Source organism: Hermetia illucens, chromosome 5 (genome assembly GCF_905115235.1).
Source record: "Hermetia illucens chromosome 5, iHerIll2.2.curated.20191125, whole genome shotgun sequence".
Classification (NCBI taxonomy): Eukaryota; Metazoa; Arthropoda; class Insecta; order Diptera; family Stratiomyidae; genus Hermetia; species Hermetia illucens.
This window is the reverse complement of record NC_051853.1, coordinates 77,817,274-77,831,846: the sequence shown is the minus strand read 5'-3', so window position 1 is coordinate 77,831,846 and position 14,573 is coordinate 77,817,274. Positions and strand designations below refer to the sequence as shown.

Genomic DNA, 14,573 nt, shown 5'->3' with positions numbered 1-14,573 from the left:
ATTATTCACCAATTTACTAGCGCACTTCATCCACACAATGGCAATCAATACTTCCTTAATTTCCATGAAATGTCAATTTCAGATCCAACTACGAGACGCGGACCCTATGAAACCGTCTATAATAGGAACTCATTACATCGATTTAAAACAAATTTCCAACGACGGCGAAAAGGGGTTCTTGCCTACCTTTGGACCATCATTTATTCATCTCTACGGTTCGACACGTGATTACAGCCTCCTTGACCAGCATTCGAACCTTAACACTGGCCTGGGCGAAGGAGTCAGCTACCGGGCGCGTCTTCTGCTTGCCATCCGCACCGAAATAGCTGACAACATCGAAACAAGTAACGAAAAGAATGTCGAACTGGAACCAGCTTATCCAATTTCTGAATCGTCTTATTCGAAAAACGAAGAGTTCTTCCTTTTCACGACCATCCTGGAAGCGTCAATGCTCGATAAAAAAGTTAGTGATAAGACGGTTTACTTCGAATTAAGCATGGGAAATGCTGGGAATTCCTTGGATGGACACAATGAGAGTTACATGTCACCAGAGGATGAGGATGGAGAACTGGAATCGGTGGATACGGCTTCGTATAATAGCACGACTGGGTCATGCAAACCAATAAGTCATGACAAGGCACACTACTACCTGCCCTACTGGGACTACAAACCGTGCATGGACGTCCGTTGCTGTTTGCCGGACCTGCGGAGGCGAATGTATAATAGCAACATGATAGCCAAAATGGCTGATAAGCTGGTAACGTATGCTCCCTGCGTCTTTAACGCAGCAAGGATTTATGAACACGAAAGATTTTATTTTTTATGATATGTTGATTTTCCACATGCAAACACACTGGGTGCTCATTTCTGTGGGAATGAATGTCTTGACACGTTCCATTTTTCATGCTGGAGCGTGCACAAGGCTATGGGGCAACAGCTACCATGCTAATTCCTTGTTACGTACTCGCAGATTACGTTCTATTTTTGTTTACCAGCTTGAAATATGCATATTATGATATATAGAAGAATCATGGAATATATGATCCAGATAAGCTCTCCAGTAACGGAAGGAAATATACTATATTCTATCCCCTTATGATAGTAACTGTGGTTGTGGGTTTGCATCTGTTTTTATTTGAGGATGCACATGCACTTGTTATGACATTTTCTACTAGCATTCCTATTGCCTTAATTATTCATTAGATTTCATATGACCCAACTGAATCAAACGGATTCCAGACACTTCAAAGCAATTTACCACCAAATTTTATTATTTATTACCAAAGCATGAATGAAGTGATGGATTTAGTGGTAAGAGCATAAGCTGCAACAACGGAACGTTCCAATTCAAACCTTACTACCGGTCCAGGATGAATAGTGTCATATCTGTGGGTTCACAGCAAGCAGATCATTTCATTTTGCCTTTGTCCTGCAATTAGCTGACGACAAGATTCATATGCTTGATGCAGCATTTTTCCTTCCACTCACATCTAGTATCTTTTAGCACCTCCATTATCCGCCTTTAAAATTTATAGTTCCCATCCCACTTCATACTTTACAAAAGCATTAATGATTGTAACTTTTATCCCAAAACCCTCTCACCTTCACAAACCCTAAATATTACCCAATTATCAATCAAATATTCAAAATGATTACTGACCTTTTTTGTTCAAATTGCATGGCCCGATCGTATACATATCCATGCTGTGTGCCGGTAAATGAATTTTGTACAGCGGTATATCTCGGGAAGTTGTGAGAAATTTATGTCTGCGTAAAAAAGCGGACGATGCGGTCTTGGGTTGTTACGGCAGTGTGTCTGAGGATTGCTCGCGGAAAATACGATAGTTATTTGTATGTGCCTTATTTGTTCCGTGGCAAGTGTAGTGAAAAGAACAATATTTTTTATCAATCAGATGCTTCGGAAAAACACGAGCCAGGAATTAATTGCAGTTTGGGTATTCGTTGCGAAAATTCAAATACAGCTTCATAGCATCGCGTCACAGTGCATGTAATTTTTGCCGTTTTCCGTGGATTTTTAACTTTGAATTTTTCCTATGGTATAGTTCTTTTTTAAACAAGCCGTAGAACGGATAGGAGTGTAAATACAGGTGTTTTCTTTGGATTGAATGAGTCGATAAAGCAGCCTAAAAGGATAATCGCAGAACATTGAATTTGAAAGGAGGATTCGTATTTCGTTTGATCGTCCGTATTCAGTGAAAAGAAAATTTGTGTGCGTACCTGAAAACCCTTAATCCAAGAAAAGCGATCGCTAAGTGGTCGACAATATCGTATATATATATTAGTAATATATTGAACCAGCAATCCGTATAAAAGCAATTATAATGATTTGTGCTCCTCAAAAGTGAACATTGACATAAATTGACCCTTAAAGTCCTGGGGAAGGGGTCCAATTTTTGCTGACCTCCTAAACCAATGGACCAGTAGTCCTAAACCATGTAGTTTCATTCCCTTGATTACTTTGTTCATTTTTAAGGACCTGTGTAAAACAAAACCTCATTAAAATCGATTCAGTGTCTGTTTATCCATCTGCCTGTCTTCCGATTTACTTCGAAACAGCTGAAATAGTTGTCACGAAATTACGTGCAATGCTGTTGTGTTGAGTTTAAGAGGGATGGCTACCCATATATGTGAAAGGGTGATGTAAACATTTCTTCATTACATGTAGAATATGAATCAAATGAAATTGATCGAAACTTGGTACTTTGGAAGCTGGCCTCAGTTTCTATATCCAATAATGTGGAAAACGACTCACTCTCAACCAAGACAGCTTGCACCTGGTTAAAAGGTAGGTCGCAACATCCCATTCCATCATCATCACCATCAACGGCGCAAAAACCGGTATCGAGTCTAAGCTTGCCTTAATAAGGAACTCCAAACATTCCGGTTTTGCGCCGAGCTCCACCAATTCGATACCCCTAAAAGCTGTCTTTCGTCCTGACCTACAGAGTCTGCCTCGTCTTCTGTTTCGACCATAGCTATTGCGCTTGTAGACTTTTCGGGCTGGATCAACCTCATCCATACGGATTAAGTGACCCGCCCACCGCAGGTCTGCATCGCTCATAGATTTCGTCGTTATGTAGACTATGGAATCGTCCATTCTCATGTAAGGTTTAAAAATTCTTCGGAGGATTCTCTCTCGAACGCGGAAAAGAGTTCGCAATTTTTTCTGCTAAGAACCCAGGCTTCCGAGGAATACATGAGGACTGATGCCTCTATGGTGAGACGTTTCTAGCGAAACAGTTTTTGTAAGCTGAAATAGGCTCTGTTGGCATCAAACAAATTTGTGAGGATTTCATCCTCATAGTTGGCCAGTAGTTCGGTGGACTTTAAAATATGGTGCCTCTCGCATTTACATCTGCATCACAAATCACTTTCTCAAGGGCCAGGTTGAAGAGAACTCATGTGCCTTAGACCGTTGTTGATGTTGAACGGTATTGAGAGTGATCCTGCTGCTTTTAGCTGGCCTCACACATTAGTCGGGATCAGCCTAGTCAATCTTATCAATTTCGTGGGGATATCGAATTCCCTCATGACCATGTTGAGTTTTACCTGACTTCAAAGTCGATGAAAAGATGATGTAACTGATGTTCATATTGCAACAGTTTTTCCATCGCTTGCCGCAGAGAGGATAACTGATCTGTTACTGATTTGCCTGGAGTAAAGCTTCTTTGGTGTGGACCAATGATGTTCTGGGTGTATGGAGCTATCCGACCTAGCAAGATAGCAGAGAATATCTTATATACTCAGCAACGTGACACACCTTGAGCATCAGTTGATGAACCACTTGCTATAGTTGGTCGCCTTAATATTTAACCGATTCGGCTGTAATTCCATCGGTTTTTAAACCGATAGATTGCGTGGACTCTTTTTTTTATGCTTGGTGGTGGCAGCTTTTGTCCATCGTTTTCAGTTTGCGGGACCTTCAAAATACTCATACTTGTAAAGTCCATCCTGTCCGAGGTTCCTGTTATGGTTTCGTAACTTCTGTTTTCGTTGTAGGGTTGTCAGCCCTACCCAACCCCCAACCTGGAGGACCAGTTGATACAATTTGTCCCGTTTTTATGCGCGGGAGACTCGCCTTCATCCTTCTCCGTCTACAGCTTTTCATTAAGAAAGAGCTCCCAGCGGTAACCACGTGGAGGTGGAGATAGAGTTTAGTAGTAAAGCTGTTGGTGTTGATTCAGCAGGCGTTTCCCAGGTTGTATGTTCCATCGTGCATATCATTCCACGTTTCGCCCTGGGAACCATACTACCTTTAAATCCATTCCGAAATCTGCTTCAATGTTGTTAATACAGTGGAATCCCTAAGTTCGTACATTGATAAATTGCATTTCCGGCTGATTCGTACAAATTTTTCGATCTCCAGAGTTAATTTCTTTTATTCTCCACTCCCGGAAATTAGTAATCGCGATATTTCGTAGCAAATGGTCAGTCCCTTGATGATATATAATTATCGGAATTCTACTGTAATAGTATATTACTAAATTTTCTATATCTATTTAACCTCGTGAATTGGGGCCTGCTTCTCGTAAAAAGCGACTAAAAGGGATAGAAGTTTCTTGTGCTAGCAATCAGCTAATTTGGAAACCTTACTGTGACCGAAACGTCAACAACGCGTCGGATAAAGATTGAACTCATAACTATGACTAATAGAAACGATTAACGACCAGCTTCTCCAATGTGCACTGTTCTTGGACAACGGTATCGGGGTCCCCAGAATTATAACTTTCTTCAATTTTGGCGGATGTTCTAAGGTGAACATCCTGGGACTAAATGAAATAAGATGGTGGGACTCTGGACTCTCTTCTCCCGATCGCCGCAACGTGCTTTTGTATTCTGGAAAATCAAGTTGTAGAAGACGCGAATCTGAAGTCGAATTGTAACTAACATTTGCCGCAAGGCGCGCTCTCTTAATTTCGAACCAGCTTTTCACCACTTCTTGACTCCATCATTCCGATCCGGGTTAAAAAAGTATCACAATTGTGTAGTGTTTCACACCAACGAAGATTTCCGATAAACTAGGTCAGTTAGGTTTAAACTGACCGGGACCGTACGAGCAATCAGACTAGCCTGTTTGCGATCAGCAAGTCATTTAGGAGCGCTTTTCTGAATATGCGTCGATAGGCGGCGACATGCCTCGAAACAGACCACCTTCTGATGGTCACTTGCATTCATTCGCGTGTTATGCTTGGCGCTTCTCACAGGTTTGGAGAGCTATGGTCCCCCAAGTTAAACATGATCCAGCTTTATCTCCACTCGCAATCCATGAAGTTGAAATCATCACGACCTGCGGCAACTTCTACTTCCCTGAGCAGTGCAATAACAGATTCCTTTTTAACACGTTGACTTTTCCGGGAATAAACACGCGGTCTTGGAGATCGACTGAGTGCTCGCCGTCGCTCACAGCGATCAGAGACTTCAATCCTCTCTGGTCATCGACCCGCTTCTACGATTCCAAAGTCAGCTAGATCCTCTGACGCCCTTCGGTATGTGGTTGATGACTTGTGTAGCATCCGAGAGAAGAGCATTTTTGATGGTTGCCCAATGCTCATCAATATTGTCAAGCAGGTTACTCATTGTATCTATTGTATCAGAAGGGGGGGGGGAGGAGGGGGAGTCATTGCACATCCTGAGAAGTGGCAAACGCAACACGCAAGCGAAAGCAAGTGACCATCAGATGGTGGTTGCTTTCGTGACCGACGTCGGCGCTATTTTGTTACGCACATTCACAATCCAACTCCTAGATCTACCGCTAATTGTAAACTGGCCAATCTGATTGCTCGCATGGTGTCGGTCAGTTGCAACCTAAGTGTCCTTATAGCGAGCTCTGTGCTTGCCATGACGGGCCGTGGAAGTTATAGAAATCCATAGGCCTCCAATCATTACAATTACTGCCACCAAGTTCATGCTTCCCCATTACATGAGCAATGTGTTGTCAGTGCCCATCCTAGCATTCAGATCACCCATAAGAATGAAAATATCACTTTAGGAAGCTTCTCCTTAACTGCGTATGACATAATTGCTCACAAAAAAAGCATATTTATCCAATCTATCAGACATCTCCATTGGTGCGTAGCATTCATTTTAGAATTGTCATGCTGGATCGGAATTTTTCAGTCAAGAACATGTTAGAAATCAAGAAATCGGCTAACAGCTAAAAAGAGCATCTGCTAGCGTTTGACTTTACCGAGTTCAAAACCATTGTGGCAAGAGGAACAAGGGCACTCTCCAGAGTCCCACCATCTTACTTCGCTTAGGCAGAATATCCAGCTCATATTGTTGGATTTCTTGCTCGAGTGAGAGAAAACGCGCATTCTATGGACCTTCGATACCGTTGTCGAGAAGTATGCGCACAATCCAGAAACTAATTAGCAACTGTTTTTGATAGCCAAAGGTCTTTGCTGTCTGGTCAGTTCTTATTTGACGCACTGGCAACATTTCGGTTTCACGCTGGTAGCCCGCAAATGTCTATCCGTTTTAGTAGCAGGAAATGTATTGTGTGTATTCTTAAACAGCGTTTCTTCAGCCTTTGTCCCCATTTGCCATTTAGCTCTACCAAATGCCTGATCTGGATGCAATCTCGAGGCTTTTAAATCCCCATCCAGCGTATCAAGCCACCGTTGTTTCAGCCTGCCTTTTGATCGTTTACCATCGGCTCATTTCGGATGTGATCAAAACGTGTCACGCCACTAGTCCAACGCAACATCTTCGTCTCAATTACCGCAAGACGCCGTTCATTGTCTTTTATAGTTGGCCAACACTTAGATCCATAGAGGGCGACAGGACGGACGACATTGCGGTAAATTTTCGATTTGAGACGTTCGTTGATACGTCGATCACAAAGAACGCCAGTTGTGGAACGCTACTCCATCCAAGTTGGGTTAATGCATGAAACAAATTCATATTATCCAAATTCATTATATCCATTGGCTGATAGCGTTGACCGGAGGTATTTAAATCGCTCAGTTCTAGGCAGAACACTGCCACTGATAGTGACTGTGCCTATTTCATGGGGATCAAAAATTCAGTTTTGTTTAGATTCAATCTAAGATCGTGTTGCATGAGGCGATCAGTCCATTTCTGGACAACTTACTGGAGATTAGATGCTAAGAAAACATTATCTGCATGAAGCAGTGTGTAGCGCGCTAGAGGCTGGATGTCTCATGTGACGGTATCGATAACAAGAACAAAGAGGAGTGGTGAAATGGCACTTGCTTGATGAACACCAACAGAGACACGAAGCGGTTTTTGTACACCCCCCATACTTCCAACTTTACTTTTCGGATAGGGGTAGAGCAATGGAACCCAGCGCTTAGTTCTTCCGCCCCTAAGTCTTGTAGTAAAGCATACCAGATGACTTCGTGTGGCACACGGTCAAACGCTTTCTCTAGATCCAGAAATGCAATGTAACGAGGGCGATGCTTCTCACGTCGTTTCTCCATGAGTAACCGCACAACGTGTATTGCGTCAGTAGTTCCGTAGTTTTTGACAAATTGAGCTTAATTCACGGTTATTTCAACGATAGATTTTAATGCTGATGATAAAATGTTAAATGTTAAGGATCGGGATCGTATATAGGAAAGTGGAAGCACCGTGATTAACACGATAATTCTATGTAACATGAAGTGTTGCACCAGCTTGACACAAGAAAATAACAAAAATAATAATGATTTGAATGTTTTAAAACCAGTGAATACTACCGGGCAGCTGGGTTTGACCTACTCAGAGAAAACCAACTGGAGGCCAAGGTACCATCAATGGAAGGATAGTAAATTGCAATTGCGATATCATGTGATGGGCGCCTACAAGAACTAAATACAACGATTAAAAATAGCTCAAATTCTCAATTTGAATCAGAAAGGAAAGGAACCCAAGAACACTAAAAGAAAAAATTGAAAATCTTCTCCCTTCCAAACCTCTCGCAGGAACCCGAGTACTATTTCAATGCCCAAAAACACTGCAAAATGTACACTAGTAGAAGAAAACATCAAATAAGCCTTCCTTCGTCGTAGAAAAGCAGAATAAAATAAACAAAAATCAAAAAGGAAAATTGGGGACTGTGCTCTTGTTTATTTGGAAAATGACCCCCTTATCCACTTAAATGCAGCTTTTTCCTACAAAGAAGGAAAATAAAGGCGAAATTTTCATACAAGCCGCACCATTACGAGACGCAAAGCCCCGAACACAAAACAAGCAAATGTCAGCGAAAGACACTTCCCAATGCCCCTAACTATCCAGAATAATCTGAGAGACTTTCCTTAAAAAGATTAGAAAATTCAACTCAACAAGATGCGACGGTGAATGGGACTAGGAACATTTGCCGTGTACCCTCAAACTAAAGAAATGAGGTCAAGGGCTTGTAGGGCCGCAAAGAAAGTGGAAAAACTGGTGTATCTCTATCCAACACCCGAAAATAAAGCGGACTTTGCGAAAAGGTTATCTTCCACGGGTTCAATTGGTTGAAATCTACCGAATGGTATGCCCACTTTGAGCATCATTTGTCGATCACACTTAATTAGGAAAGCCAAAGTGTCCAACTGGGTTGGCCATGGTCATCCATGAGGGTTGAGCTATCCGAAAACCTTAAAGAAATTAGGGGAAAGTTGGCCATCCATGTTCGGGCCAAAAGCCGAGTTACACTGAAATGCTGGTGAAATTGCAGGGTCAGATTTCGCCATTTATCAGATTTTCAGGGTGACTCATTCCTCGTGGTTCACCATAATCAATGCTGATGATCATTCTAGCTGTCCCAAATATTTACTATCATTATCAAATTTGCAAACCTTCCCCTTTAATGGCAACCTGCCTGAGATCGTTAGCAAAACTAGTTCTGGAAGAAAATTCACGAAGTCAATAAAATGCCACATAACTTATTTCTGATCGAACCAAACTTCTTGAGGACCAAAACTCATTCCGCTTATTGCATCGCAGGGGACCATTGCTCAGTTTTGACTCTGGTACTCAGTCACAGCTCAGTCAATTGTTATCCGATATTTATTCACTGCACAGATCCCTTAATGACCACTGAAACTCTTACCACGATCCTCTATTGCAACAGCTTAGTGCTTTCATCACTAATACTAAATAGTAATATCTTTTGAATATCGTCCGTTAGATTACGCATTAACATACGAGAATACACAAACTTTTCTAATTCCACTAAACATAATTTCTTCCAGCAACAGAAATTCTATTAATTTTTTACTACAGGAGTCTAATTTATTTAAACTGTTATCTGTTTATTACATAGGAGGATGACCTTTCTAAAACTCGAACCCTTATCGAGGAAGAAGATCCAAAAATTGAAGTGAAACTGCGAAATTGCTTAGAAGAGTTTGCAATAAGTTGCTCAAAATATTTGACAATAACTAAAAGTAATATCATGGGACCAGGAAGTGGAAAGACCAAATTAGATAAGGAACGAATGAAGCTCTGCCAAAGAGAAATCGTAAGATCCTTTTGTACTATACCTCGACTATGAGGCTGCTTTTTGAGCCCATTTCATTTTGCAGGAATCATTAGGAAATATGGCTCGAAATCTGCGCGCCTTAGTTACCAAAAATTCTGCGAAAGAAAGATTTAGAACCGCACAAACTTATCTTCAAAAAATCAAGTTTTTGGTTGATGATGTAAGAAATGATGCAATGATTGATTTGATTAGATTTAACCTTATTTTCTTCTTCTCTTTCTAAAGCCCCAGGACTCACTACCTGATATTTTTATCTGGTTGATAGCGAACGGGAAAAGGTATGCCTACCACAGAATGTCAGCACGGGACCTCATCTACTCACCAATCGAAGAAGAGTGTGGTATTTATTGCTCAAAAGTCCAGACAATATTCCTCAAAGTAAGTAAGCATATCCTTCAATGCTTCCGGCTTGACAGCTTTTCCCTCTAGTTACCAGGCAAACAAAGCAATGAGACATCAGGCTGGTTTGTCCAAGCTAAACTTACCCTTTATCTATGGCTTGGAGCCGTCTCACATAAACAGTATTTCTTCGAAGGACTTCCACAGGGATATGATTTATCACAAGAGTTGAGAAATGCTGATAGGAGTCGAGCCTTAGCTCCGAGCAATATTCATTATTTGGAGAAACACGTACGTAAGATTCGTTCTAAATCTTATTTGTGGAAGACATTATTTTTTCAAACAAATTTTTTTTTCACGTGCAATATCTATACATATGCATCATTATCAAAAGATGGAATAAGCATCAGTTGAAGCATCGCTCTTTCTGAATATTTAACTAATGACCCTTCCTTTCATTCCATAGGTTTTCCAGCTACGCGCACACATCTACCAAGCACGATCTTTAATCGGTTCTGATGCATCTGGATTAAGCGACCCATACGCTATCGTCTTCATTACAGAATACGCAAAATCAACGCAAGTGATTGAAGAAACTCTGAGTCCAACATGGGATGAGCTTCTCGTGTTCGACGAAATTCTTGTATATGGGGCCAAGGATCAAATTAAAAAAGATCCACCGACAATCACCATTGAAATCTATGATCAAGATAAAGTTGGCAAATCCGAATTTATAGGACGAGCAATAGCGAAACCTCGGGTCAAGTTAAAAGATAATGCTTACGTGACGCCTGCACTGGAATGGTTTGACATATTTCGGGGAACCGATAATGCTGGAGAGCTGCTGGCAGCTTTCGAAATGCTAGAAATGGGTTCAACTGACATTCCAAGACTTACTGAACCGAAATTTATGCCTATTGAAACAAAGAAGGACCGAACTTATCCACCGCCTCAGACTATACTTCCTGTACCCCGGGATGTAAGACCGCACTTAGCAAGATTCAAACTTGAGGTTTTATTTTGGGGATTGAGAGACTTAAAGAGGATTCATTTCATGTCCGTCGACAAGCCCCGAATCGACGTTGAGTGTTCTGGGAAAATCCTCGGGTCCAGTATTATACAAAACGCTCGGAAGAATCCAAACTTCCCCAATATGCTAAAGTCTATTGAACTGGAGCTTCCAGTTGAAGAGACTTATGCCCCACCTATCACAATCCGATGCGTTGACTGCCGATCCTTTGGTCGATATACTTTAGTTGGAACCCATCAAATCACATCTATTCATAGATACATGTACAAACCACCTCCTAAGGAGGACCTGAAAAATTATCAAACAATGGGCGGCCAAATCATCTTAGCCGCTCCAACCGCTGACAGTAACGAGGACCAAACGGGAAACCAAGTCGGCCATAAAGATCAAAATGTCCACAAGAGTTCTTCCTGTGAGAATTTGACAATCTACGGTGCAGCCTGTGTTACGAAAATGGTTAAACGACAACTACCTAAAAGGAAGCAACCACCGCCAGAACCAAAATATGAAGACGAGATGGATGATGATAACAGCAAGGATTGGTGGACCAAATACTTTTGGTCTTACGAAAAATTAATTGAAGATTCGAAAACAACGACAAATCATTTAAAGCTTCTACCAAATCACTTTACGAAAGAGGATAAGCCGAAACTTGGTGTGAAAGGATCAAAACTTGTATCAAAGCTAAGCCCAAAGCACCACAAAAAAGAAATCAAGAGTTCAACCGCCCTTTGTCAAATATACCCGAATGATTTGGAGTCTCAGCTCGAATTCAATAACTTCAAAGAATGGCTCCACTCCTTTGCACTGTACCGGGGAAAGAAAACAGGCGATTCGACTGAAGATGAAAGTCGAATTGTGGGCTATTTCAAAGGAGCCATTAAAGTATACAAACTGCCGCTACCGAAAGGAGCCGAAGCGAACCTAAATCCAAGTCTTCCGGGAAACGATCCAATTCATGTCCTTGTGCGCATTTATATTGTTAAAGCAACGGATCTTCATCCAATGGATTTGAACGGCAAAGCCGACCCCTACGTGGTCCTTCATTTGGGAAACAAGCGAATATCCGATAAGGAAAATTACGTTAGTAAGCAGCTGAACCCGATTTTCGGGAAGTGTTTCGAAGTGGAAGCAACTTTTCCACAGGATTCCATGTTGACTGTGCAGATTCTGGACTGGGATTTAGTGGGATCAGATGATTTGATTGGAGAAACGAAAATTGATTTAGAAAATCGATTTTATAGCAAACATCGAGCGACATGTGGCCTTGCGTTTCGTTATGAGGAGTAAGTATAAAATGTTTTCAATGTTAAGCTGTTGTTAATAGGAAGTAGAATTCAATTGAAGCAACACTGTTTGCCTTTCGTTTATTGGAGCCTGTACTTTGGGGTTCGTTATGAAATTAGGCGAAGAAATCTTTCTCATAATTTATCAGCTGGTAGGGTGGAAAGCTGCATTGTCAAAATGGCCTTAAGTATAATAGAAAAAGGACATTAACCCCCATCCTATAATCAGCATAAAAATAAATAAACTATTCACTTCCATTATTATTACGACCTACAACTTAATTTATTCCAAGGAATTCATAGATTTTTTGGCATCTAATATATCCTACGCTAATTCAGATATGTGTCTCTAGTGTAATCTATAATAGTGTTTAGGTGGCATTTCATAATTTGTCTAGTTCCTTCTAAAACTGTGTTTTGTGCGTGGCCCTAAATCTAAGTTGGTGTTGTTGACAGGCACCTACGCATATTGCATCGACGATGGCTTCTCATGTTTCAAAAGAGTAAGTTCACATGGGTGGATACTGGACTGTTTACTGTAGAGTAGGTGATATTGAACTTACAAAAACCTGTTGCCTCCATTTCTCATTTGGGAATATACAGAGAGTATTTTGTACAATGAGACATTTCTTACATCAGACAATCGTTTAACAAACTGGAATACTTACACTTGGAGGGATCGCCCTCTGAATGAGTGTTACTTCTCCTTGAATTTGTTGTGGTGTCAGAAGTGCTGGATGAATGATACCATGTCGCAAGTCAGGCATTGCATTCCACAACCTCGCACTGCTAGCACTTCCAGAGGGTCATTTCAGGTAGTCATCTATCATCTGTTCCTGGACGTGGTTTGATTAGTTTGAAAAGTATTGTGAGGGTCCCGGCTAGTGATATTTGTATACCCCTTCAAGACAAAACACAACCCCTGGGTTGTACCAAGCTGAAGGGAATGGATCGAGCGAGGCGTCTTCTGCTGAAGGAAACGCCAAGCGACAGCGGCTCTCTGTCGATCCCAACACATCAACCCAAAGGATAGCAAAGGGGGCCGGCAACGGCCAAATCTTCATTTGCAACCAGAGTTATCGAAGCCAATGAATGGGGCTTATATGACAACAGCAATCCATCCGGTTACAATACTGATCCGTACAAACAATTAAGAAGAAACTGCTCCTAGCTGCATTACAAGGCAGTTTTCCGACAAAAACACGAACGATTGGGTCCGGCAGTTCCGCTTCTCCCTCAATGATCTGTGAAAGATGGCGCGGTTAGTCCTAAGAACAATCTCTGAACTGTCACTGCTCAGCATGTGCTTTTTCTTGCTTACAGATCAAACGCATAGGGACACTGAAGCTCTGGAACCGCTTGGTGTCCACAACAACCTCAACATTAGGCATTATGTTAAGGCACGTCATATCTGTTGAAGGAGTTCTAGTGTCGTAATTTTGATTTGTTTAATATTCCTTTAATTATATATCATTTAATAATAATAATAATCGTTGGCGCAACAATCCATGTTGGATCAGGGCCTTGAAGTGTGTTAGAGCACTTCATTCAAGACCGTAACGGTACACTAGGAGGCAATGTGGTCAGCATTGCGCTCGCCCGAGATTATTACCCTGATTTGACTCAGGTACTCATTCACAGCTGAGTCGACTGGTATCCGACGTCAAATCACGATACAAATTCCACTGCCACCAGTGAGATTTGAACCGCGACCTTCCGCTACGACAGCCTTGCGCTCTAACCACTCAGCTATCCGGACACATATATCATTTAGACATCTCGATTAAAGAGCTAACAAATGTGCATATTCTGCTTAACGAAAATCAATAACTTAACAAGAGTAGTTCCAAAGCATGAATATAATATTCTGGAAGACTGTTTTTTCTGCAGGTTGCTCCGCCAGCCTCGTGGCTCTCAACCTGTTGTCAACAGGTAGGCAAGTCACTCAGGCGGGTGAGTTTCCAGTCGTGGTGAGTTGCGCTACTTTGGTGTCGAACTCAGACGAATCACCGCTAAGCGGAGCACTATCAGGATTGAGAAAAAAATTCAATCCAATCCATCTAATGAGCCCATGGCTTAAACTGAGAAGGTGGAATCCGAAAAAGAATGCGCCCTAGGTGCATTCCTGGATATCACAGCTGTCTTCAACTATGCCTCATTCGCAACAATTTATGAAGCAGCAAAACCACATGGAATCGATCTGCGGCCAATCAGTGGGATTCTTCATATGTTGAAGCTGTGATCGGACAGAGATAGCTTTGAGGATGCCTACAAGAGAAGGGGCTCCTATCTGTCCTAACAATGGACACCTTACTATGGCTCTTGGAGGAAACAAAGCTCTTTGGACAAGCAGCAGAGGCCGTAACCACTCGAAGCCATTTTAAATCTGCAACAAACTTAACAACAACAAACAGCGAAGAATAATCGA

The 14,573-nt window shown here is 41.6% G+C and overlaps 1 protein-coding gene across 6 annotated transcripts in view; it reads left to right on the top strand.

The window, feature by feature from the left end:
- LOC119657361 (otoferlin-like) overlaps window positions 1-14,573 on the top strand; it is a 375,508-nt gene that overhangs the window by 352,213 nt on the left and 8,722 nt on the right. For all 6 annotated transcript variants that reach the window (XM_038064236.1, XM_038064235.1, XM_038064234.1 and 3 more), the window contains 6 exons: window positions 83-757; window positions 9,272-9,469; window positions 9,534-9,650; window positions 9,716-9,868; window positions 9,920-10,120; window positions 10,296-12,145. In XM_038064236.1, coding sequence (XP_037920164.1) covers window positions 83-757; window positions 9,272-9,469; window positions 9,534-9,650; window positions 9,716-9,868; window positions 9,920-10,120; window positions 10,296-12,145 — 3,194 coding nt within the window. The remainder of the gene's footprint in view (window positions 1-82; window positions 758-9,271; window positions 9,470-9,533; window positions 9,651-9,715; window positions 9,869-9,919; window positions 10,121-10,295; window positions 12,146-14,573) is intronic.